We start from the raw sequence: 26,643 nt of genomic DNA, 5'->3' as shown, positions 1-26,643 counted from the left end.
ACACCAATTACTTGCGACTTGAATCGTCTTGCATTTGATGACTTGATGATGACTTAAGCATATTAGATATTTTAGCACAAAAGAAGCACGACATGGACAAAAATCTGGGTTTGATCTTGTTCTGCTAAATGCAGCAGCACTTTGTTTAGAATCAGGTTCAGTTGTACTTCCTGCTTGTTTGAGCAAATAAACGAAGCTTTAAGAAGCTTTATTTCTGGAATTTATTCATCATCACTGTCATTAAATTGAAGTTGGACAGATGACTTGATTATGACTTGAAAATTCAAAAATAAGGACTTGGACTTCTAAATCACTGACTTTGGACTCGACTTGGACTTGACTCGAGACTTGACTGGAAAGACTCGTGACTTACTTGTGACTTGCCAAGCAGTGACTTGGTCACACCTCTGGCATTTGAATCCTAAATAAAGATGCAGTTTTTTTCTCTACATCTGGAAAACGATTTAACGGTATCAACAAACAAATTTTAGGTTGGGCTTCAAACTGTATGTGTTAAATAATAAATATCCTTAAGAAGATGATTCATTTCAAGGCCAACCTGGCAGTGAAGGGTGGAGTGAGGTCCTTACAAGAGCCTCATTCAGACACAACACTAACGCTGCAAAGCCCAGCCTGTTAGATAAATACAAATTGAACTTAGTGTTATTATTTCTGAATCACTGCGTTCCTGTTTTCTCCTGCTGCTGTCACAAAAACATTGAACTCTCTGAGACGCCAACCAGCAGGTGAAAGGTTTCTTTGTTGTCTTTAGGAACATCAGGGTGGAGATCTTCCTGGAATTAAGAGCACCAATTTCTGCACAAAAGCTGGGACTCCAATGCATGGAAAACAAGCATGAATCCACTAATGGGAGTTGTTCTATTTTGCACCTATTTAAACAAATAAGACAGGATTTTGCTGGTTTACTCAGCATTGTGGCACCCTAAATGGTTTATAAAAATAATTAAATACAAATGGGTCTCATCGTTTATTAGTTTTGTTCCAGAATCTTTGTTTAAAAAAAATAGGGTTCTACATGAAGGCCCTAATTTAGCTACTAGGATTGAAGATGTTATTCCAGTGGGGTTCCCAACAATCACACAGCCAACCAGTCAGTGAATCAAGAGCACTGATATTAAATAGTGAGTCTTTGGTTTATTATGCTGCAGATGACATCACTTTAAGAGGCACAGCCCCACATACAGCAACACAAGCACACAAATGAAAGCCAAGTTATTTTCTTTTCAGGTTACAAACATGAAAAAGGCTCATCACACTGGTTCTGAACAGAAACTGTGTCCTGCACAGCATGTGAAGGGTAATCTGTGAAAACACGCTAAACAACCCCAGCAAAGGTCTCCAGCATGTAGACCGGGGAGGGTTGGGTTGCTGATGCTGATGTGGTCTCATTGGAAAAGGACATAAAACTGACTCTCTAATATTAACAGTCAACCAAAAGGATCTTTTCACAATAAATAACAAATATCAAAATATGATTAGAGATTGATGAATAAACTACTTTTGAACTTCAGTCATCCAAATATGAAAGATTAAAACAGTATCTCACAGTTGGGTTTCAACAGGCTCTTTTCTTACTGTAGAATAATGATTTTAAAATAGCTTAAATAACACCACTAATGGCTCCAAAACATTTCTGACCACCCTTCAAATGACATCAACTTAGAAACTGAATCGTTAAATTTCTTTTTTTTTTTTTTTTGCTAAATTCATTGAAAATAATTTAATTTACCAGCAAAAAGCCTCAAAAACACTCAGAAAGCCAAAGTACATTGAGTTCAAATCAGTTCACTAACCAAATTGTGATGTTCACTTTAGAGTTCTTTGTTATTCGGATCTGAAATAAACATTTAAGATCTTTGCTCTGACTTTACACCTTGGCAGAAACTTGAGCAGCTGCTCTTTGCTATAGATTCACTCCCCACCTATTGCACTTTCACATGCATACAAATATCAGAAGGCAAGACTGAAACCGTGAAATGAATTCAGATAATACATGTCAGTTTTAGACCCTTTTTTCCCTGCTGCTCATCTGTTACATCTGGAACAAGAACAGGTGCCGCATGAGTTCATCGAGCTCTTTAGCACCTGATGAAGTGACTTTCACAGCAAATCTAATGATGCCAACAACCACCGTTTTATAGAAGACTACACAGAGATGTAAAACTCAGAACACCAGTGAGTATTTATATTACATCTCATTTTGGAAATCACACATCGTCAATAAACTCAGAGCAACAAAACATATATTAGTTCGAGCAGGAGAAGACAAAGAAAATCGAATGACCATGGTATAGCCCCTCCAAAAGTGGGAGTTCAGTCAGTTTAATTTATAAAATAATCTACTCTTAAATGGCTTTTCCTGAACAGCTCTTGTTCTTTAAAAGCTAATTTAATTTTCATGGTTTATTTCTCTGTGCTGCTGACTGCTGGATCCCAGCTGCTCCTGTGCTGTATTCTCTTCCTGGCTTTCACTGCAGCAAGAAAAAAGAAACATAAAGAGCATCTGTTATCCCAAAATAACAGTCGTCAGTGAGATGTCCGCATGGTTTCTGTGAAGGGGACTCACCATCAGTACACTCCACTCTGGGTTTTTCCCAGTGCCCGTCATCTTGGCAGCGGACCACAGGAAGATGGCGCTGTCTGAAGCCTGGCTTGCACTGATAACGAATGATGGAGTTGACGGGATATTGCAGCCTCCTGGCACCAAATGTGTGAGCATTTTCCACTTCAGGTGGCGCCCCACATGACACTACAGGCAAAACAAGAAGCTGAATGACATTAAAGGACTGCAGGAAAAGTTTCCAAAAAGGTTTTATCATCAGTTTATTATGCATTAATATCACACTGCAGTTGTAGACCAGTCAGTACCGTGTGTCCATGTCGTGATTCATGTCCCTGGTCTGTTTTCATGTCTCTCTATTATCACCCAATTGCTAATGGGCTTGATTATTTTTACCTTTGCTCCCGTGATTTATGCTCCTGCAGCCACAGCTCTGGTGCCAGATCCTCAGCAGCTTTATGGGGATCAGATGCTGCATTTGCCAAGCCAAACCTGCTATGTCACATTGAGCTAAGCCACGTCTAGTCAAGTAGTCCAAGCTAAATTAGTCCAGCCAAGTTAGGCTAAACTAAATCAAGCTACAGTTAGTCAAACCAAGTCCAGCCAAGCAAGCTAGTCAATGCGAAAGTCGAGTCATGCTAAGGTTGTTCAAGACATTTCATGTATAGCCAAGCAAAGTCTAGTCAAGCCAAGTCATGCTAAGCTAAAGCCCCACATACAGCAACACAAGCACACAAATGAAAGCCAACTTATTTTCTTTTCAGGTTACAAACAGGGCATGCTAAGCTAAAGCTACGTCAAGGAAAGTCAATGAAAATTGAGCCACTCAAATCCACCTTTCAACATTTCTGCAATCCTGCTTATAAACTAAACTTTTGTTCTTTTGTTCAATTTTGTGTGTTGGATAAATCCTTTAGTCCAACACCGCCACCCCCACCCCCAGACCTTTACACTTGATGTTAAAGCCACAGGAGCAAAACGTTTGAAGTTATTACGAAAGGAACAAAGACTACAAATATGGAGACCATGTTATTAAAGGCGTCATATTCCTGGAAATAATGCAAGTTTCATGCTAGAATTTCAAATAAAAGTCATGTCATCTTGAGAGTTGATGCATGCATGCATTTTCTAACACAATAGGGCTAAATGCCTCTGTTATGGCTGGAACCTTTTTGCCCAGATGATGGGAGCTCAGGACATAAATTGCTGCCATCTCTTACCTCCACAAAGATTCAGCAATCATGAGAGACCTCCCCTCCTCCTCCCCTCTGCTTCCACACCTGGACTCAATCAGCTCATCAGCCCCATTGCAATAAAAGAGAGGACCTGCCACTGGAAAGGGACTGGGAGGAGGAAGTCTTGGTTTGGACTGGTGTGTTTGGTTGTGGCTTGTCAGTTCAGTTTAGGCTCGGGGGAAGTTTGGGTCGTCAGCCGACAGCCTGTACGGGCCCGGTAAGACGGCTGTCCGGCTTCGCTTCGACCTCAGTTGTGGTGGAGGATGGGGCGGAGGAGAGCAAGTAAGGCTGTTCAGTCGGTTGTGACGGGGGCGGCAAAGCGGGACTGTGGGGCAGTGATGGCGCATCGGACAGTGATGTGGAGCTGCAGCTGAGGACTGCAGAGGGGGGCTTTGTGGTCTGTATGCGGGCGGCGGGTGGGGCACGTTTTACTACCACTAACCCGCTGGCGGTGTCTAGGGAGCTGAGAGGGATGATTGGTGATGTGACAGACGCTACGGTTGTTTTTGGTGGGTTGTTGGTGGTGGTCTGTCGGATGAAGACCCAGCTCCACCAGGCCCTGGAGCTTGAGAAGTTCCTGGGGGTGAGTGTAGAAGTCTCAGAGTCGCGGTCTGGTGGATTGGTTAAGGGGGTGGTTTACGGTGTCTCTAATGATGTTACTCAGGTGGAGGTGGTGGATGCCCTGAGTGGAGAGGCGGTGGTGGCGGCGCAGCGTTTGGGTTGTGATAAGCGTGGGTCCACTCCGTAGTTAACTAGTTTTGAAACAGTGGAGCTCCCGGCTCGTGTCAAGTGGGGCTATCTTAGTTTCTGAGTTAGGGCTTATGAGGAGCCTCCCTTGAGGTGCTTTAAGTGTCAGGGCTTTGGTCATGTGGCTGGAGTCTGTATGGAGGGGCTGAGGTGTGGGGGCGACCATGAGGGCAAGCTTTGTGATCTTCCACTCTGCTGTTGTAATTGTGGTGGGGCTCATCAGGCGGCTTATAGAGGTTGTGTGTCGTATAGGACAGCAGTGGAGGTGGAAAGGTATCAGGCTTGGTTTCTTACGCTGAGGCGATGCGTTGAGTGGGGGTTCGGGGTGGTGGAGGATCGGGGCCTTGTGCTGCGTCTCAGTCTACTGGTGGTGGGAATGAGGGGTGTGGTGGTTGTGAGGGATAAGAGACAGTTTCTGGTGTTTTTAGTGGAGGCATTGTGGCGGGTGAAGCATGTGGCATTAAACATGAACTCTAGCTCTAGGACTGCAGAGGACTGAGAGTTGTCCAAGGCGGTGGATGTTGATGACAAGGGAGGGGGAATGAGCATGGGGTGAGCCCCCCTGTGGGGTTAGGGTGTGTTCACAAGGGTATGTGTTGGTGGGGGAGTTGTGTTGGCCATGGTTTGGTGGTGTAAAGGGTGGGAGGGTTCGTGTGCTTGTTGTGTGTGATGGATTGTGCAGACTTGGCGGTGGGGGTCGTTGTTGTGGCAGCAATATGCCTTTTAGATGTCCAGCCTGTCTTAATTCATGGAAGAAGAAGAATAGAAAGGGACTGACTGGATGTGCGCCATGGCTTTTTAGTGGCTCCATTGGTGTTATGAAGGGTATTAGTGGATTTAGTCTGGCTGATTTTAGTGCGTAAAACAGGCGAGGGATCAATGTGTTAGCTCCCTCTTAGCTCCAAACTTTGTGAGTACGGTCAGTGGACCTTCGTTTGGAAATGTGGTCAAAGAACCTTTGTTTGGTATGTTTGAGATCTTTTTAGATGTCTGTTTTTGTTGAGAATCCCTACTTAAACATGTAACCACTTGCCTTTATAACACTGTTATTTATCGAACTTTTAGAATTGGAGCTCTATTTTTTTATCCTTATAAATTAAAAATTGTTTGATATTTCACTATTCTGCACATGCCTCTGTGTTACGACAGTGTGCTTCATTTTAAACACCAGCTCTGGTTGCAACAGCCTCAAAACAGGTAAACATTTAATGATTTTCACAAACTGAAGCAGAGCGGAGATAAACCACATACCTGGTCCTTTCTTGCAAGTGAACGGCAGGTGGTAGTTACAGGGCACGTCATTCCACTGACCCTTCTCATGCCAGACCATTACCACACAGTCTTCTCCTGAGTTGAAGTAGTTGTCTGGCTGGTTTGGCCTCCAGTTCTCGTATTGCTGAGGAGACATTTGGAAACTTAATGTGCTGCACAACTCCAGTTTATCTCTTCATGACTGTCTCTCGTATACGCATGAATTTTTTTGTCAAAGGTCAAAATTTTCTCAGTTTTGAAACTGATTCAGTACCGTGGGAAGTAGGGGTGCTACAGACCACCCCCACCCCCCCCCCCCCCCTTTTCCGGTTGACCTCTAAGATTTAAGATTTATTTGATACAGTGGAACAAAGGTGGATTTTAAATTTATTGGGGGGGGGGGGGGGTCCCAATAAAACAAAAGGATGCAGCAACAGTTTGAGGCACGCTTGCAGCTCAGTCCAGTCACTGAAAAAACAGCAGCAGCAATACCCTGAGAGTGTGATGATGGGGACCAGGGGTGTACTGACAGGCTGTGCACATTTGAAGTTGTGTGATTCAATCAGTAAGAAGACACACTTCAAATGCTGCTGCCGCACGGCGCTCTTTTATGCTGTTAAGCACTACAGTTTCGTGGACAGCTGTGACTAATTGTTTACTGTTGCCAAGATGATCAGCACCATGGACAGTTACCATGGACTCTGTTACATGATTCTTATTATTCTCAAATTTAATTATTTCTGGTTGTTGTTATAATTATTGCAGGCTTAAATAATATGGCTGGTGTTCCTCGGTCAGCTCTAAATTATTTGTGAATGTTTCATGATTTTGTCTTGATTTCTAATAACGAGATTGGTATCAGTGCATATATATTTTAGGTAGGCTATGATTCATCTGTACATAACTTCAGTGCAGCTGAGATCTTGTATTTTTTTCTCAGCACCCCCTGCTGAGAATATGTTCCTGCGGCTATTTACTGATTTATGCTCATTTTGAATGTCTCTTTAGGTCTGGGGGCAGTTTAACTCCAGGCCTCTGTGGATACCACCCTGCATTCTGCCGTCCTGTCAATTTGAACATTTTCTTTTCTTCAACTCACTAGATTTAAACTGATGAGAAATCAACAGTCTTCTGTAGAACTTAGCATGCTGAGGAGGTAATTAAATAATTTTATTTGGATGCCCAGGACCAAGAAACATCAGGATGGAAGCCACCGTATACCAAAGTTAGTGATCTTATTTTACTAACACAGAACTTTTCTTTCCTGAACTTCATCCTCTTATGGAAAAGTGTGATGTCCATATTTACCATTGGTGTCCCATCAGTCCACTGAAAGTCCCTTTCAACTGCTTTGTCGCTCAGTCCGATCCACTTGTAGTCATTTGCAAATGCTGATGGAGAGAAATATGTTGAGATCATCTGATTATGTCTTGATTTCCATCACGCACCACACTAAGGACTCACCATTGACAAAATGCTGCTCCTCGGGTGTGATGATGCTGACCAGGTGTGCCTCTAGGCCTTGGCAGTGATTCTCTGCACCAAGCCAATCCTTTCTGTCAGAGATGTGCAGGTAACAGTTTCCTTGAAATTTAGTCCAGCCATCTTCACACTGCTGCTCCTCTACAGTCGTCAAACAGAAATTGTGGTGAAAAAAACTAACAAAAGTGTGACTTTCTCAAATCTCCTGTGGGTTTAAAGGGTGGAAAAATATTTCTTTTTAATTCTTTTCAGAAGTTGGAGAAGAGAAGCTGTGTGTGTCCTCAACGTATCAGATTTTCTGGATGGTCTTCACTTTTCCTGCAGGTAATAATCTGACACATCATAGTAACACCACACAATTCAACCTCTAAACAAAAGTCAGCTGACCCTGGATCAGAACCAAATAGGCTGAAGCTGCTTTTAGCTACTATGCTGCACACAGATGAAATTAGCTTCATTATGACCTCAGATGCGCTCCAGCGCTAGTAACTTTTAAATCAAAATTAAAAACCTACTGTTTTTTATCAGCCTGTGAATGACTGTTCATGTTCTTATGTTAATTTTAATGTTATTGCTAACAGCACATTGAATTGCCTCTGTGTATGAAATGTGCTATGTAAACAAAGTGGTTCTCGATCCTGGTCCTGGAGGGCCGGTATCCAGCATGTTTTAGTTTGACCCTGCTTCATCACACTTGATTTCAATCAGCAGGTGATCAACAGGCTTCTGCAGAGCTTGGGCTGCTGAACAGGTGATTCAGCCACTGAATCACGTGGGTTGGAGCAGAGGAACCACTAAAACATGCTGGAAACCGGCCCATTTTGACATGTTTTTGTATATAAAAGTTATACGTAAACACTGTTGTACTACATGTAGACAGCTTCCTGAACTGCTATGAAATGTTCAGAGAATGGAGCTGTTTTATTCCTTGAAATCTTCAACTACTGAACTATTAATTATCCAATATTGATGCAAAAACACCATATTTATCTATTTTCTAAATATTTAACAGTACAACAATGTTAAACAATAAACTAGGCTCTTGCCACATTTGGTGTATAGAATCTTCAGTAGGAGGCAGAAAACACAAAGTTACTGTGGAAAGTACTAATCATTCTGAAGAGGTAGAGGTCTCAGAAACACAAATCAACCACGGTTTATTCGTTTTAGGACAGCAGCCGTACTCGCTTTGGGTTGGAGTCCGGCTTGCGATCAGCTTTTTAATCCTATTTATCTGAACAGAGACAGTCGGGAAGCTGTCTACAGAGAGTAAAATAGTAATAATAAAAAAAATATATACAGAATTTAAATAGACCAAAATATATCTTCCAGGCAAAACATTTTAGTTGTTTCGCAGAAGGAAAAACATAGTGCATCTTCCAGCTCTGAGCCACCAGGATTCCTTTTGACTTGGTGCTTGACCAAAGTCCCAAGTGCTCCCCTCTGTTGGTATTCAGCCCCTCTCCCTTTTGTTGCGTCTGATCGATAGCTGTTAGTATTTATTAGCAGAAGCTGATCTCGTACCAATCTTACAGTGTTTCCCTCCGTAGCTGGGCAGGCATAAGCATTTGAAAGAGTCTGCACTCTCCACACAGGTAGCTCCATTGGCACAAGGGTTGGGATGGCACACCTCGACCTCTGGAAAAGATGGGGGTGAGCAATACTACTATCTCAGCGGGGGGTTAGCAAACCTATTACATCTTTGTAGGAAGAGCTGCTGCAACTTCTGATCCAAACACTTACTGCTAACTGTAGCGCCAATTAGGTAAGTTTACTTTTTATCTGAAGTCTCATCGGACACAAAGGTTATTAAACCTTTTTGCAGATCAAATGCTAATTTGATTGATTGCAAAAAGGTTTTGTTTGAATCCAGGAAAGTTGCAGCAGAGTATTAGTAGTTTACTCCGGCAGAACAAAATCTGAGCAGAGATTTCCAGTTTCAGACATGGCAGAGAAGAGCAGAGCAGAGGCAGCGTGCATGCCCAACAGACTGAGGACACTTTATAAAAACACAGAGGTGATCCATCCTTAAAGCAGAAATGATGCACGTTTGACAAACAACATGGCATTCAACTCTGACACACAAATACAGCATCGGACACAAAGAAAACACACAATATGATGCAAAAGACATGATGACCATCGATACAGACAGAGAGAAGGTATTTGGTAGTTAGGGTGATTCACATATTCACAAAAGGCCAAGGCTTTACTGAAAAGAATGCATGACAATGATTAAAAAACGTGCAAATAACAAAAGTCAAACAAATGGAAAAAACAAACAGGGAAAAACATGAAACTAATCCCGAACTCACCCAAACAGAGAGCAGACCCGTCCTCTGCAGAGCAGGAAGCATTAACACAGGAACCGGACTCGCACGGGTCAAAGCCTTTAAAAAGAAATCAAAACATGATTCATTCAACAGATCAGATCTCTTGCTGACACTTTGTGGTGGTTTCATCAATGAAGTCAAAATCCAAACTGGTTTTGACTTGACAAAGAATGATAAATATGTTTCTTCAAGGATTGTTTTATGTGAAATCATATGAAGCTGCACCAAAAGTTCTGTTGCACTCCTGCTGATATTCTCTTTTGTTCTGAAATGCTTGGTGGATTGGATGGTTTCACTTTCCCACAGTGATCAGGAAAAACCAACACATATTGGCTGTTTTTACACTTTATTCATGTTACACTGTTAGGGGGCTCAGTGGCATGTGGAGGATCCACTCAGCCACAAGAGCTTGGCTCCTCCTCTTTCTGCTGTTCACAAGTTTAGTCACAGTTGGGTCCGGTTCACACTGGAAGAAAAGTATGCCAATTTTTGACCAAATTTTTCTTCTCCGGCAATCTCAAGGTCAACCCAATCATCGTTATGCTCCAATAATAATCCAATCAGATATTCCAAATGTGTGTGGTGTGTTAAGATCAGTCTGGTGTGCTCAAAAGCACGTTTGATCTAAAAAAGGTTTTGCAAGATTTACGGTCTGACTTTTAAATATGAGTAAAAGTCGGTTTGTGTGCAATGTGTTGTCTTTGCCATGTTTCCACACACAAAATGGTCAAATCCTTGATTTTTTTTTTATCGCCACATGTAGGATCTCATGTTTTGAAACCCATGTGGCCATTTTAATATGTAGCTGTGTGAACTGAGTCTTAGCTGAGGAACATCATCCTGTTAACCACTGGGATGGTGTTAGTCAGTCTAGGACGTGCAGCGCGACCAAGAGCTCAGTCAGGTTTCAGTGACAGGAAAGCACCGGGCAACACTCGGAGCACAAAGTTGAACTGAATCGTTTATTTATGAAGCCCCTTCCCGTCCCCCACTCAACAAGGCCCAAGGTGCTGTACATAATCAAAGTCACACAAAACAATGTAAAAGCAACATTATGGTCAAATTAAAGCATGAAAAATACAAGTGAGTTCCAGCAGGAGGATGTAGGTGGGGCTTTGTGATATTTTGGAGGTGCTACCCACATAATTATTGCCAAGAAGCACACATTTATCTACTGGTTCAATTGATTAGTTTGTTTTGGTTTTAAAGTATTAGTTATGATTTATTTCAGTGAGAAGAGTGTAGATTTACCCACCTCCTGCTGTGGCTGGTGTCTCCACAAACGCTGGTTTAGCTGCAGTAGGAGGAGCCACCAGTCCTTCAGGAATTCTTTCAAAACTTGGCATCATATAAGTTTCACTGAAGGTTTCAGTTTCTTCAGCCTCATTTGGATGGTCCTCTGGTAGTCTTGTAGGTTCTGTTGGTACTGGTTCAGCAGGTGGAGAGGGCAGCACTGCCTCTGACAGATCTTCAGTGGAAGCTACAGAAGAAGTTGGAGCTCCTGGAGCTGTGGAGAGGTCAAAGACCCTTCCACCAGAGAAGCTGCTTCCACTTTCTTCTCCACTGTACTGAACTGAACCCTGTCCCAGCTCTTGTGGCGCTTCAGTCTGTCTGGGTGCTTTTATTAGATCATCTGTCAGGAGTTTAACACTGCCTTCTTCTCCACTGGCAGAGAACCCTGATCCAGAAACTGCTGATCCAGACAACTCAGAACCAGAACCAGAGAGAAAACTTGAGCTTCCAAATCCAGATATTTGTCCACCACTTCCTTGTCCAGAGCTATAGAATACAATCCCTGATGCCTCCTTGTGTTCTCCAGAAGATGAAACAGTGAGTTCCATTAAACCTGAACCCATCAGGATCACACCAGAGACAAACTCAGATTCACTTCTAGATGCAGAACCACTGTGGTCTCCACTGAAGACCCCCAATCCTGAATGGTCTCCAGAACCACTGAACACATGTGGACCTGCGCCAAGTTCATATCCCTTCTGAGCAGTAGATTCATCAATGAGATTTTCATCAATCTGTAAGATCTGGAGATCTCCACTTCCAGAAAGCTCTCCTGACAATCCACTTCCAGAAGAAGATCCTAAAAGGTCTCCAGAACCACTGAACACAAGAGGACCCGCACCAAGTTCATTCTCTTTAAGGGTAGTAGAAGCATGAACGAGTTTCTCATCAACCAATACGATTTGGAGATCTCCACTTCCAGAAAGCTCTCCTGACTCTCCACTTCCTGATGATGATCCTGAAAGAAAACCAGATAAATCCTGGCCTGAGGTGAAACCAGATGTGCTGCCTGAGAAATGTCCACTTCCCCCCAAGCTATCCTCACTCTTTGTAGCGCCAGAACCAGATCCAGACGGTGACAGGTCACCACTAGAACATCCAGACCATGATCCTGATGAAGAGACGATACAATTTTCTGTGAATCCCTCTCCAGCTTCTTGCGGTCCTCCTGATGAGGTGCCCTCTTCTGACACAATGTTGTCAGCTCCAGAGAAAAAAAACGTGATGCCAGATCCTACTCCACTGAGACCTGATCCAGAACCACCTGTGCTTGTACTTCCAGCCAGGTGTCCAGATCCAGATGAGTCTCCAGAGGAAGACTGGTGCCCAGATCCAGATGAGTCTCCTGAGGAAGACTGGTGCCCAGAACCAGATGAGTCTCCAGAGGAAGACTGGTGCCCAGATCCAGATGAGTCTCCAGAGGAAGACTGGTGCCCAGAACCAGATGAGTCTCCTGAGGAAGACTGGTGCCCAGAACCAGATGAGTCTCCCGAGGAAGACTGGTGTCCAGATCCAGATGAGTCTCCCGAGGAAGACTGGTGCCCAGAACCAGATGAGTCTCCCGAGGAAGACTGGTGTCCAGATCCAGATGAGTCTCCCGAGGAAGACTGGTGCCCAGATCCAGATGAGTCTCCAGAGGAAGACTGGTGCCCAGAACCAGAGAGGTCTCCTGAGCCAGACAAAGCTCCTGAGCCAGACATGTCCCTAGAACCAGATATGTCTCCCGATCCAGATGAGTCCCCAGAGGTAAGTCCGTCTCCTGAGCCAGGGAGGTTTCCAGACCCAGACAGGTTGCCAGAGTGATCCCCTGAGATGCTACCATTGACAGAACCTGAGCCAAAATCTGCCAAGCCAGAACCAGATCCCGACATCTCCACAGGGATTGGAAGAACGATGGAGGAAACATCTGAAATGAAGTGTGAAAGCAAAGGTGTGAGAACAGCTAAAGTTTCAGAGGTCAAAAATTGTGATTAACAATAGGTTAAAACTCACTGAGCATCAACAGATCAATCACTGATGTCTTGTTTAGTAGAGCCTCCTGGATAACTGTGATGTTCAGTTGAGTTTTGTTTGTTTGATGCAGAACATTCGCTGCAAGAATAAAGGCAGTAGGGGAAAACGTTAACTGTACTTCAAAAAATATTAAATACAAATTCAAAGTAGGTCTGAACAGCATTCACCTCTGAAACAGTATGCATCAAATTTGGCATCAAGTTCGGGGTATCTTGTCTGATTAGGGTGTGCATACACGGTGTGAACTCCTGATTTTCCTCCCCCACACTCAGAACGTGGGTTGTTGATGGGATAACGGACGCTGCGATCCAGGAGCCAGCCTGCACGACACTTGTCAAAACCCATTTTCCAGGCAGCATAGAGCTCTCCAGTGGACGCCAACACTGCGCTGTGGTTTTGACAGCTAGAAACAGCCTCATCATAGGTGAAGCCTTCAGCAGATCCAACATGGAAAACCTCTCCTGCATGACAGAAAAATAGGTGTTTGCTTCTTTTACTGTGATTACACATCTGCAAGAAGATCATTAGTGACATTAGTTACAAATAAGTCACCTGTTAGCTTCCCGGTGTAGCAATACACATCATATCTCTCGTCGGCTGGTCTTAGACCATACGACCGAACTCCTGGTTCATCTCCTAGATCTCCAGCGCACTTTTCTCTGGGAAAAACAACAGGATACCTGCACGGGAGGAGATTGTGAGTTGAGTTTCAGAATAAGGATGACACTTTTGGTCTAAAAGTTTTACCTCACAGTCTGGTCCAGAAGCCAGCCTGCATCACACTGATGGTACCCAGCCTCATATGCAGCCTGCAGGTGTTGAGGTGTAGCAATGGAGCCCCCAACACTCTGGCAGGCCAACTGGGCCTCAACAAACATGTAGGCATAGCGTCCAGCACTTGAGCGGTAATGGAAGACAACATCTGCATTCAGAAGAAAGGGAATTATTTATGCAAAAATCTAAGCTACCCTGTTGTTTAATTTTTTTTACTTCCAAAGATTCCAAAGAGTTTAAAATTGAAGGAAAAACCAGCCAAATAATAGATATTCAGAAAGCATATGACTCCAGACCATCTCAAGCTTGTTAGAAAGTCAAAATCATTGTGAAAAAAATCTAAAAAAATCTGAGACTACAAATTTTTGGGAAGCACTCGCATTACTGACCCTCTGAAGATACAACAAAGGTTTCGCTGGGCTCCTTGTAAACACCCGGTTGGGCGGTGGCGGCCTCGATCGGGTCATCAACACTAGGTGGTTGAAGCAGTGATGGCTCAGTTTGGCTCTCTGTCTCATTCAGATCCAACGGGAGCTGAGTCTCCACCTCCCCAATCACCTCACTCTCTGTGGTCACCCTGCTAAAGAACAGCTCTGGACTCTGAGTCACGCTGGTAACAGACAGCACGCCACTCCCCTCAGCTGCGCCTGAACTCTCTTCATCAGGAGCCTCTAAGGGTCACATAAAAAAAACATTTCCTTTGAATTCTATTTAAAATGGACTAATTCTCAGTTTTGTCATTTATAAGAGACCATAGAGTTGATTGGTTAAACTGTATTTGCCTTGTTTAACCTGCAACATCACAATGTGCACAAACCATACTTTGAGATTAATATATCTTTAAAAACATTTAGTCTTGTTTTTGGAAAGCTGATAAAAGTAAAGCTAATGTTCTGTGGCGTTTTTTTACATGAGTGGTGTGAGAGCTCCTTCTGCTCGTGATAGATCAGTGGTTGGTTCACCAGGATTCAGTCAGTGAAATGATATCTGCAGATCTAATTGCATGAAAAAGAAATCCTAAAAGCATATTTATACCATCATAGTTTTGTAATACGCTTAAAAACATCTGTGATATATAGATAAAATAGTATAAAGCTGTTTTTGTGATTGTATTGTTATATTTTTTACTCAATTATTTCCTTATCAATGTTTATATGTGATATTTGGTTTCCCCTTCAAGTGTCAGGGTGAAAAGGGTATTAGTACTAAAGTAAAAAAACTAAAATCTGTCAACATCAAATTAAAAATCTAAAGGAATGTTTAGTAGTTTGGGCACATTGTAACTTTTATTATTTTCCTTCAGTGTTTCCATGGAGACTTAACCAACCAGTGTAGCAGAAGGCATCATAGCGTGACTCAGAAAGTGGGTATCCCGTCTGGTTTGTGTGGAGGTAAACAGTCCGCACCCCCAGCAGACCCCCTCCGCACTGTGGCCGTCGGATGTTAATAGGATAACGGACGCTCCCGTCTCTCAGCCAGCCAGCGTTGCAGATGTCCATCCCGCTTTTCCAGGCAAGGTACAGCTGACCCGTAGTGGCCAGCTGGGCTCCCTGACGGGAACATGCCGACTCAGCTTCTGAGAAGGTGAACTTTTCTGCAGAAGTCGTATAGAAAACTCCTCCTATTCCACATAAAAATGGGTTGGCCAATGAAAGCGCTGAACGCACAAATCTTAAAACTTTGCAGGGATCAAAACAAAGTACCTGTCATCTTCTCAGCAAAACAGTAAACATCATATGTCTCACTGAGATCTCTGACTCCGTACGTTCTGACACCAGGAAGTTCTTCTTTGTCACCGTAGCAGTTCACACGGGGATCATGGATCGGGTACCTTTGGTACGAAGAAAAAGCCCTTCAATATCAAAAATAACATTTGATCCGGTCGCCAAACATTCAAAATCCTCTTTTCACCAAAATTCTGTTTGACTTTGATTGCCAGATAAACCTGATACTGCTTTTCTTTAGAATAGAATAGAATAGAATAGAATAGAATAGAATAGAATAGAATAGAATAGAATATAAACACCCAATCAGAAGCTTAGTGGCTCCGTTTGTGCAGTCCAATATGGTGAGGACTGTCCAGATCTTTACATCGGGGAAACAAAACAACAATTACACAAGAGCATGGCACAACACAAGAGGGTCACCGTTTCAGGTCAAGGCTCTGCAGTCCACCTACACCTTAAGGACAAGGGACACACTTTTGAAGATGACAAAGTACACATTCTGGACAGAGAAGATAGATGGTTTGAGAGAGGAGTAAGGGAAGCCATTTATGTCAAACAAGAAGAACCTACATTAGAGAAGGAGGCTTCAGGTTTCACCGTTCTAGCAATTATAATGCAACTCTGAATTATTCCCAAACAGTTTCAGACTAGGTCACACCCTCTCACATCTAATCAATACAACACAACCCCCTCACAACAGAGGCCAATGACTGATCGGGTGTTGGGGGGAGGGGTATTCATATGTAGTTTCTGCTCGTTAAGCAACAATAAACAGCTAGAGTTCATAAGCTTGACTCTTCCATATTCCAGTCAGAAATGACAAAGCTCCTCGGATGAGAAGTGAAACAAGACCAAAGAAGTTCAGTTGCCATCATTTGAACCCTTTTGGACTACCATGACCTGGAAGACCTGCACCAGCAATAGAAAAGAACAGAATAAACCTTTATTATCCCACGAATGAGATAAGTGTTTGGAGATTAAATTATTTTGTAATTCTGAAACATCTTTAATGTAGCCACGTGAGAAGTCTTCTGACATTATGTTATGAACCTGGAGGAGAACCATGTGCACACATCATCTTCCATTCAATGACAAACCTGACTGTGTGATCAGACAACCAGCCAGCATCACACTGGTGGAAACCGTCATCATAGGCTGCTTGGAGCTGCTCGGAGGAAGCAACAACTGCACTGTTCTGGGAGCAGGCTGCCTCTGCCATCTCAAAGGTCAGAGTGTAGCGACCCATAATGGCCCGGTAGTGGAACACGATACCTGTAGAGACAACAAAATTAGTCATTATTCAGATTAGAATTCATTTAACAGCAAAGCAAATGAGATTATCACTTAAATATTGTTTGCTCTCCTGCTAGAAAGTCTTGCACACTCTGGTTGTCTTTGTTTTAATGGAGTATCTCTTTCCAGGGGTTAGACGAACAAACAATGCATGAGTGAAACTAACAATTCCTCACAGTGCAGGAGTCTAACATCTTGCATCTAGCCATGGAGGTTAGGAGTGAGACCCTGGAGACCTTCTCCTTCTCCTCAGGGAGAATTAAGCAGCGTGTTGAATGTCCAGCTGTCAGCAGATATGTCAAAGTCAAAATAAAATGGGAATTTACCTTGAACATGAACATGCACAATGTCATGGTTGTCTTCGATCCCGTGTTGCACCTCACAGCGATACACTCCCGAGTCACTGGAGCGCAGCTCGGTAATCTTGAGGCTGGCATCTGTTGGGGTTTGGGGGTAGCTGAGCAGGTGAACTCTGTCCAGGAAGCTCTTGCTGATGTGCACCTGTCCCTCTAAGGCCACCAGGATTGTTGTGACCTTTTCTTTAGTGACGTGGCTCCATTTGATGCGATGAGAAAGGGGGACGATGGGAGGGGCTCCAGGATCTGGAAACGTGTGGTCCTATAAAGGAAGGGTGTAGGATCAGAGAGGGCCACCGTATTTATCCCCATGGGAGCTTTTAAATAATATAAAACAACAAATATGGATACAATGGCATGTAACGGTGAAAGTGCACAGATTTTTAAAATTTGCTTGCAGAGATCATGCACACAAGATGTTTTAATTTGTGTCCTTTTCACTTTTATTTGTAGATTATGGTCTGCCTGTGACACAGAAGAACATGTTGAGACAACATTTCAGAACTGATAGAACTAAGAATTACTTTTAATATGAGATAACAGTGGATTGTATTAATATTACAAAAACTCTGTGAGGGATTAGAAAGGATTTGTTTATGTTTGCTTGAACTTCATGAACAAGGAATTAAAAATAAACAAAAAATCTGAAGACTGGTGCACTCATGAGCCAAGCCATGAGGTGGAAGTAACTAGTCTGTATTTATAGCACCTTCTTAGGGTTCTACAACCCCCCAAGGTGCCTCATAACACAATCAGCCATTCACCCATTCATACACACATTCACACGCTGGTGATGACGAGCTACGATGTAGCCACAGCTGCACCGGGGCGCACTGACATAGGCGAGGCCTGCGATCACCACTAGCAGGCAAGGTGGGTTAAGTGTCGTGCCCAAGGACACAACGGCAGCATTCTGTGGTAGGAGCCGGGATCGAACCTGCAACCTTCTGATTACTGGACAACTTGTTCTACCTCCTGAGCTCCTGCTGTGAGTGAGCAAAAGAAAACCAGCATCTCGACACTGGATGTGCCTTTCTCTTACTCGCACCTATTGAACCTTGGCTCACATGTGTGCTCCAGCCTTACGATTTTTTATTCCCAGTGTCCATCGGCTGAGCAACGCCAGTTTGCGAGGGGATGATGCGCAGAGGGCTCCATTCTTTATCCTGAATTATGTGAAAACTTTGTATGGCTGCAGAGTTACATTTACAAAGGTAATTTTACTGTTAAAATACAAAACTTTAAATCAACCTGCTGACATGACATGGCTGAGGAAGAAGAGGGGGGGGCTGTTCTGGGTTGGATCTCTGCAGATTAGGAACCAAATGTGACACGGACGACCCAGATAGACACACTGAAACATGTTTGCAGGAAGGATGGTGGAGAATTAACACCATAAACTCTTCCATTCAGAATGAAGGGAATAACCAAACACGTTCAAAGTGCCCGAAGGGCTGAACATTTACAAGGTAGATTAAGTCAAAAAGAGAAAATGTGTCATTTCGTGATTACATATCGTCTGACAATACAAGTCAAAATTAATATAACTATCTAAATGTGCACTGGTTGTATTGCATGAAATGTAAAATAAAAAATCTGATATAACAAAACAAAGTTTAGAGTCACAAACCTCAAAGAGACACGGTAGTATCAGAAATCCTCCCAGCAGAGGGCGCTGTTCCCCCTCCAGAGGAATTCTCACACTCAGGACATCCTCTGGGTCTGAGGCGCAGGATGACACGTGAACTTTATAATAAACATGCACTCAGTGTTGCTGATTATCCTGTTGTACTTGGGTTTTGGCTTCTTACCCATGAAGGAGTGCTCTTCATACAGATAATCAAATGTTGCTGAGATGTAGCTCAGACACAAAGACAGAAGCACCGTCCACCTGATCATAGCTTATCTACAGACGTAAAAAAAAAGCACAAGGTGATTGTTTTAATTATTAATCATATGCAGTCACCACCACTTAGACAAACATTGATTCTACTTTGTTTGGCACTCTTGTTTCAAGTTTAGTAAACTCCTCGCACAAGTGTGTGAGACACTTTAACCAAAAGATTAATGATTAAATAGAACAAATGGGATTTATGTGTCTTTAAAGAAGTCTTTGTTACTCATTTTTTAGATTTAGTCATTTTAATTTTCCATTATTTTTTTTACACGAACGTACAACAGTGCCTCTTCATTCTTAACCCTTTCATGCATAGTTGTTAAAGTGTGTGTGAGTGGATGGTACTTGCACTTCAGACACCACACTGGGCTTCTGTGTGTCCTTCCACATGGTGATCCACCAGCTGTGTACGGGGTGGATGAGTGGACACTTGGTAGACTATTTTCAAAGGTACATGTGAAATTTTCTGTTTAAAGATAAATAATAAAACACCTGAAATAAAAGGACTGAGGTTGAACTGAGGAAATTTATGTTTTAAAATTAAATTTAAAAGGTTTTAACATTTTCAGCCTTCTGCAGTGAAAACTTTCCATAGTAAATCTACTTTAACATCAGTTTTAGGTTTATAACGTTATGTTTGCCTCGATGCTTTATCTACTCAACAGTACATAAAAATACAACAACATTTAAAGGGAGGCAAGGCAGTTTTGGCTTGCTTTTGGCACCCCCTAGTGCCCATTAGCAGAACCAGAAGCGACACGTATCCCCTCGCTGTGTGTTGATCTTTTTAACACCTTAATGTGAAAGCTGAAAATGTCTCCCCAGCCTTCATTAGTGTCTACAGGAGTGACTCATAACTAAATAGAACAAATCAGTTGTCTTCATGATCTAATGTGCAGGAAGCGTGCTGCAGCGTCGGGTATGTCGGCTCCATTATTTTCGAAGTCCGACAGACCGGACCGGCACTCTGAAGTTGCAAATGCGGTTTTCACCCACAGAGGGTGGTGGGGTCTGAGCGACATTTCATTAACCCTGTAAAGGGTCGTTTTAGCCCGTACTGGCTCAGGAAATGATTTAAAAATATGAAAAAGTTGCAAATTATGCTTTATATTCGTCATTGTTTTCTCAGTTTTTGGATCTATTTTTCTGGATCTACAAGCTAAATTACTCATGAAGATAAAATGAAATCTAACAGACAGCGTGACAGACTCAGAACGGAAACATCCATTAATGGGTCCATGGGTAAACCACCCAGGTCACCGAGTGCCATTACCCAGCCTGTTTTATTTGTAACACTCAGCAGGTCATGCAGCTCTGCAGAAGCCTGTTTATCACCTGCTGACTAAAATCAGGTGTGTTGGAACAGGGAAACAAATACAAACTCAAGGACCAGGATTGCCTACCCCTGCATCCATCCTTCCTTCCCAAGAGATAACCAAAGAGGTCCTCCCGTTTACTGTTCTCATGACACACATGTTACTTTCTTAAGTTTTGTTTTTGTTCGTTCTTACTTAAACCTTGTCACAGAAATGGCCATTACCTTCTCTGAACACCCTGAAACCGTTTCAGCTCTGTGTTCTGTGGCCTCTGGACTCCGTAACAGTTCATTAGCAGCTGACTCCAAACACACTGCATTCATTCAGCTGCTGCGGTGGAGGTTCAATTCCAGGGAGCTGTAAGGCCTATAAGACCCGATCTGTTCCCCCTGAAGAACACATTATGGCACTTCTGACAACACCAGGACCTATGTAAACAGCAGGGTGTATGTTCCACAGTCCGCCCCTTTCCATCAAATTTCAACACTGCTCACATTCAAACTGCAGAGGAGGAAAAATGTGAAACACGCTGGAAGGAGGCCCGGTGAGACTTTCATCCTCATGAGTACATCTATTTTTGTTTCTACAAATTCTCTCCATATGTGAAACATTCTTCCTCTGACAGAACCGCACTTTAAATACATCAGATGTTCAGGGATGACAGATCTTCAGCACTTTCAGGAGAAAGATGTTATGATTATTTAGCTTAAACCGCCACAGCTACTTGTTTCCTTTATATTTGTTGTCTCTTTCCCCATTTTAGTTTTCTTTATTTCTAATTTTTTAATGACTATTTGAAACAATCCAGTCAGAATCCCGAGATACTGATGGTCCAACCAGTTGTAAATATATCACTGATTTAGGCTTTTCATTTCATTTGTTTATAAAGCCCCTTCTGCGACCAATGCAGACGCCCAAGGTGCTGAAAACACCACACAATAAAAACATAAAACCATCAGAATAAAATATAACAATCGTAAAACCAGCATAAAATCAATTAAAAGAGGAGAGTAAAAGCAAAAAATAAAATCCAGAAAAAGATTAAGAGGCCGGGGCATCGAAAATGGGCAAAATTTGCTAAACCTGAAAAGCCTTGACAAAAAACTGAGGCTTAAACATGGTAGTTTAATTACTTACATACTTCAATACTTATATATATCTATCGATCTATCTATAGCTATATCTATCTATATCTATATATATGTATATATATATAGATATATATATATATCTTGTGTGTGTGTGTGTGTGTGTGTGTGTGTGTGTGTGTGTGTGAATATTTTCTTTTTCAATAACAAAATCCAGAGATACAAACAGAGTACATGAGTCTGACAGGAAGGTGCCGGTTTAAACCCATCGCAGTTATTGTATGTTACTGTAGTAAAGCCACCTCATATATGAAAGCTACATTAAAATAAAAGTTCCTCCATCATCCCTTCTTACTACTATGTTTCTGTCAAATACCAGAGCATTTTAGAGGTATTTCTTTTACTTAAGCTGTCTTAAAATGTATTGAACGTCTTTAAAAAAAACAGGAACACGCCATCAAGGTCCTCACACAGGAAGGGAGAAGTGCAACATCCTTCAGCTGATCGTCGAGTGTCTGTTTAAGCTCTTGGGAATCACAAAAACCCTAAAATCTAATTTTTTCTGTTAAATTGTGTTATCTTTTTCTGTTTCATACGAAAGGGACAACCCATGACTACAGATAACAACGAGCCTAGATCTAAAACCGTTTTTATCAAAAGGGCTATATTATTATTATTATCCCTGAATGATATTGTTCAGGTTCTGGACCAAAAAGGAGAAGAAAAAGCAGTCCAAGTCCAAACAAAAGCTCTTAAAGAAATGTGGATTTTTTTTCCATAGTCCTAAAAATAAATAGTTTTAAAATTTACACAATAAACCCTCAAAGACATTCAAATAAATCATTTACTCACGTATTTGTGGAGGATCTGTCACACTATTCTTCACTGATGGTTTTTGTCGGGCGCTGGGATGTGAGTTTAAAATCCCAGAGAGCAGCAGCAGAAAGCTCAGGATACCTGGCTGAGAGCAGAGGAAAGAGCTTGGGTCCAGGTCTGGCAGTCAGACCTCAGAAAGGAAACTCCACCACAAACCTGGTCTCAGAGAAGTTCCAGGAGCCCCAATAATGGCTTTCAAAATAAAAGCTAGTGACCTCCCAAACTCTTCCCCAGAGGACACTCAGTTCAGCCACATAAAAACTTGTTTTCCAGAGGTGTGGACTCGAGTCACATGACTTGGTCTCAAGTAAGACTCAAGTCATTATTTTAATGACTTTTGACTTGACTTTATTAAATCTTTAAAGACTTACGACTTGACTCGGACTTGAACGTCAGTGACTTGAATCGATTTGAATCTGTTGACTTGATGATGATTTGAGCATATTTAATATTTTAGCACAAAAGTGGCACGACATGGACAAAAATCAAGTCATTCTTCGTTCTGGGTTTGATCTTGTTCTGCTAAATGCAGCATCACTTTGTTTATAATCAGTTTCAGTTGCACTTCCTGCTTGTTTGAGCAAATAAATGAAGCTTTAAGAAGTTTTAATTCTGGAATTTATTTATAGTATTATCACTGTCATCAAATTGAAGATGGACAGATGACTTGATTATGACTTGAAAATTCAAAGATAAGGACTTGGACTTGACTTGGACTTGGTTGTCTTTGACTTGAACTTGACTCGAGACTTGACTGGAAAGACTTGTGACTTACTTGTGACTTGCAAAGCAGTGACTTGGTCACACCTCTGGTGTTTTCATCTTAAAATAGATCAAATATAAGTTTCCTGCATATTAATGAACAAAGACAGTTTTGCACTGTGGCTGAGGATCTTCTGCACACAAATGGTGATTTAAATAAGAAATGCAAGTTTCTGAACATTTTCACTGATCTTCTGTGTCTTCACAGAAAACTGGGTTAAATTAAGGATAAACTATTTTTTTTATATGATTCAATAGAAAATGTTAAAAAAAATTGTACTTTAAATTTTGAAAAACAGAGTAAAACCAGTGTTTTTGACTTTGTTGATTGGAGAGTTTAAAAGTTGTGGGTGGAGGTAAGAGGTTGTGTCCCGTTCCCTCTGGTAAATGTCTTCTGTCCAGGCCAGGGACAGATGTGGACAGATTGGTCATGTTTAGTTGGAGCTAAGTTTCAGATGTGTGCTGGTTTATCTATTCTTCTTTTCAAAGGTTTCAAACATTTACTGAGTGACTAACAGATGATGATTCTGGACTACAGTGATACTGATCTCTCATGTTCCCCTTTATCTTTGTCCATTTCACTCCTGAATGAGCTTTTTTTTTAGTTTAAACACTTTGGTTTGCCACTTTAAATCTGCAATGGCACATTTGGAAAACAAATGATCTTAAAACATTTTTCAGGCCTCTTCACAACGTTCTAATATTGTATAACTATAAATATATTGAGAAGATTAAAAAAATTAATAGAATAAACTGGTTCTCTTGCATTTGTCTAAAAATCTCTGCCAATAACACGGCTCGGACCGAAAGCAACTTTTGGACCACGGGGTTGTCAGTCTTGCCAAACCGTCGCACTTCCCTGGGTCCATCACTCATTTCTCACGTATTCAGCAGCAGAACACCAGTGACTACGTTTACATGCAGCCAATATCCGGGTTATGATCGGGTTAAGGTCGGTATTCGGGTTTCTGAGTTGATCAGAATAACCCGTTTACAAGCATAAATAGAAATAGTTACCTCTAACTTGCATAACCCGATTTAAATGCGGACGTTGGGGTAGCGTCAGGACGTATGGACTACGTCCAGACGCAATATGCGTCATTTCCAGTTCTTCTTGTTCCGGTATCCGTGAAAACAACAACATGTTTCCCAGTTCGGAAGAGATAGCGACTGCGTTTGCGCTTTAGTTTCCTCGTCACTCCATAAGTGTGGTGCTGTGCCGCGACTCGCCATGTTGCTCCCAACTTGTTGTTTACTTCCGGTGTTCTGGCGCATACAAGACGTCTCGCTACTCAAAAGACCAAGATTCCTTGCGAACAGAGCATGCGCAGAACACACACTTTGATGGGGATATCCCGATATGCGTTTACACGACCAAACATTCGGGATAGAAAAGGGTTACCCCAGGTGTAACCGGGTTTTTAAAAACCCGGTTATGAGCATATCCGGGTTTTTGGCGGTGTTTACATGGCCGTGCGTTTACATGCAGCCAGTAAACCTTTTAAAACCCGAATATTCACGATAACCCGGTTCCGCACAGCCATGTAAACACCGCCAAAAACCCGGATATGCTCGTAACCGGGTTTTTAAAAACCCGGTTACTACACCTGGGGTAACCCTTTTCTAACCCGAATGTTTGATCATGTAAACGCATATCGGGATATCCCCATCAAAGTGTGTGTTCTGCGCATGCTCTGTTCGCAAGGAATCTTGGTCTTTTGAGTAGCGAGACGTCTTGTATGCGCCAGAACACCGGAAGTAAACAACAAGTTGGAAGCAACATGACGAGTCGCGGCACAGCACCACACTTTTGGAGTGACGAGGAAACTAAAGCGCAAACAAACGCGGTCGCTATCTCTTCCGAACTGGGAAACATGTTGTTGTTTTCACGGATACCAGAACAAGAAGAACCGGAAATGAGGCATATTGCGTCTGGATGTAGTCCACACGTCCCGACGCTACCCCAACGTCCGCATTTAAATCGGGTTATGCAAGTTAGAGGTAACTCTTTCGATTTATGCTTGTAAACGGGTTATTCTGATCAACTCAGAAACCCGAATACCGACCTTAACCCGATCATAACCCGGATATTGGCTGCATGTAAACGTAGTCATGGGCCTGCGGAACTGGGTTATTGTGAATATTCGGGTTTTAAAAGGGTTACTGGCTGCATGTAAACACACTCACTGATGCGAGAGGTTCTCAGCTCAATAACATCAGAGGAGAAAGAGCCGGTTACTGCCACTCCAACATTAGGACAAACTAGTATCAAAAAGAAAACATCATTTGAATTCACGGACAGCAAAAGAAATTTGGACCTTGAAAATGGCGACTGGTGTTCAGCATCGTTTCCTCCTATATCGCGTGTTATTGTTTCAGGCAGAAGCGTCTCAGCAAAGAAAGCCGAGGGGAGCATTCCATGATCGTGTTTGCGTTTAAAACCTAGCTTGTTTACAGATTCGTCACAACAGCTTTAACTTCTCTGGCTGGTTTTTGCTTTGCCTGAAAAGAAATGAAAGAAAAGACTGTTGTCTAAAGTTGGGACAAAGCCTTTCTTTGAGCTGGGTTCCACTGAGCACTTACAAGACACTAAAAGGTTGTTGCTTTGCAGCAGAAAATGAATTTACAGCTTTTATTCTGACCAGTGGTTGACACCGATCTGCTGGTGACTCTCCTCTCCATCTTAATGATCACGAGAGGCTGTGGGCAGCAGAGGGGTGACAAATGTTAGACGTGTCTGTGCTCACTGCTCCTCTACGGTGAGCTCATGACATTGATAGTTCCATATTCCCTTCACGTTGTTTGGATGTTTCCACTTTTAGTTTATTTGGGGATGAGGTGTGTCTACTGGACTGGTTATTTTTACAGGAGCTGGGGTTGGGAGAAATGACCAAACTGTTAAGAAAAACCGAAGGAATTTCACTGAAGCCTCAAACCTGCAAGCTGTGTACAAAGCAGCCCTGTTTACCGGCTGACAGGTGAATGATAGGAAAGTTTTCCATGAGTCGGCTTACCTGTGAGTGTCCTCGACTCTGACACACTACATCATGAATCAATGACGCATTTTGAGGAATGTTAAATGTTTCAAACTCGGTGTGGAAAACAGGAACATTTTTACTCTGTTCAAATTCAAACTACAAGAAAATGAGTATAGGAACAGAGACAGTAGGATTCAGGGTCTGAGGCCATAAAATGAACTGATGTCAAACGTTTTAGAGTGACTTTTATCGTAGATCACCGGACTCCAGATAAGTGGAAGAAAATTGATGGATAGATCTCATAGATCACCTGAACGATGCTGTCTGAACTCATCTTTTAACTGGCACTAGCACATCCCCTTAATTATCTCCAAAATTTACAGTGTTAATTTTACTCAAATAGAGTAGAAAGTACTCTGAAAGAGAGTATGTTTGGTCCCATGGACTCAAATGTACTCTCATTTTTCCTGTGTACGTTTGCTATTTAGAGTTTCTTTAGATTTGTTATATTGAGCATACATTAACATAGGTTGTTTCATGCTGATTGTCTTGAAGACTTTTATCGGATGTGATTGGTGTCCAACAAAAGCTTAATAGAGAAAATGTGTTAAGCTGCTTCATTTGTGGTTTTGCGTGTTAGA

The 26,643-nt window shown here is 42.3% G+C and overlaps 1 protein-coding gene across 2 annotated transcripts; it reads right to left on the bottom strand.

The window, feature by feature from the left end:
- Window positions 1-1,135: 1,135 nt before the first annotated feature.
- On the bottom strand, window positions 1,136-22,376 carry LOC107382072 (aggrecan core protein). 2 transcript variants are annotated; one of them, XM_054732516.2, is made up of 20 exons: window positions 22,239-22,376; window positions 18,897-18,991; window positions 18,716-18,807; window positions 17,056-17,347; window positions 16,534-16,708; window positions 15,413-15,540; window positions 15,037-15,330; window positions 14,099-14,380; window positions 13,683-13,857; window positions 13,488-13,615; window positions 13,103-13,396; window positions 12,915-13,013; window positions 10,885-12,828; window positions 9,612-9,686; window positions 8,821-8,934; window positions 7,279-7,437; window positions 7,123-7,205; window positions 5,815-5,959; window positions 2,588-2,770; window positions 1,136-2,492 (listed from the first exon to the last, which is right to left on the bottom strand). In XM_054732516.2, the coding sequence occupies exons 2-20, from the start codon at window positions 18,982-18,984 to the stop codon at window positions 2,425-2,427; spliced, it is 4,818 nt and encodes a 1,605-aa protein (XP_054588491.2). In that variant the 5' UTR covers window positions 18,985-18,991; window positions 22,239-22,376; the 3' UTR covers window positions 1,136-2,424. The 2 variants fall into 2 exon arrangements, with proteins under 2 accessions (XP_054588491.2, XP_054588492.2); XM_054732517.2 differs by lacking the exon at window positions 8,821-8,934.
- Window positions 22,377-26,643: the final 4,267 nt, after the last annotated feature.

This window comes from Nothobranchius furzeri, chromosome 9 (assembly GCF_043380555.1).
Source record: "Nothobranchius furzeri strain GRZ-AD chromosome 9, NfurGRZ-RIMD1, whole genome shotgun sequence".
In the NCBI taxonomy this organism is placed as follows: Eukaryota; Metazoa; Chordata; class Actinopteri; order Cyprinodontiformes; family Nothobranchiidae; genus Nothobranchius; species Nothobranchius furzeri.
Note: the sequence above shows the minus strand (reverse complement) of the source record. Positions and strands in the feature narration are given on the sequence as shown.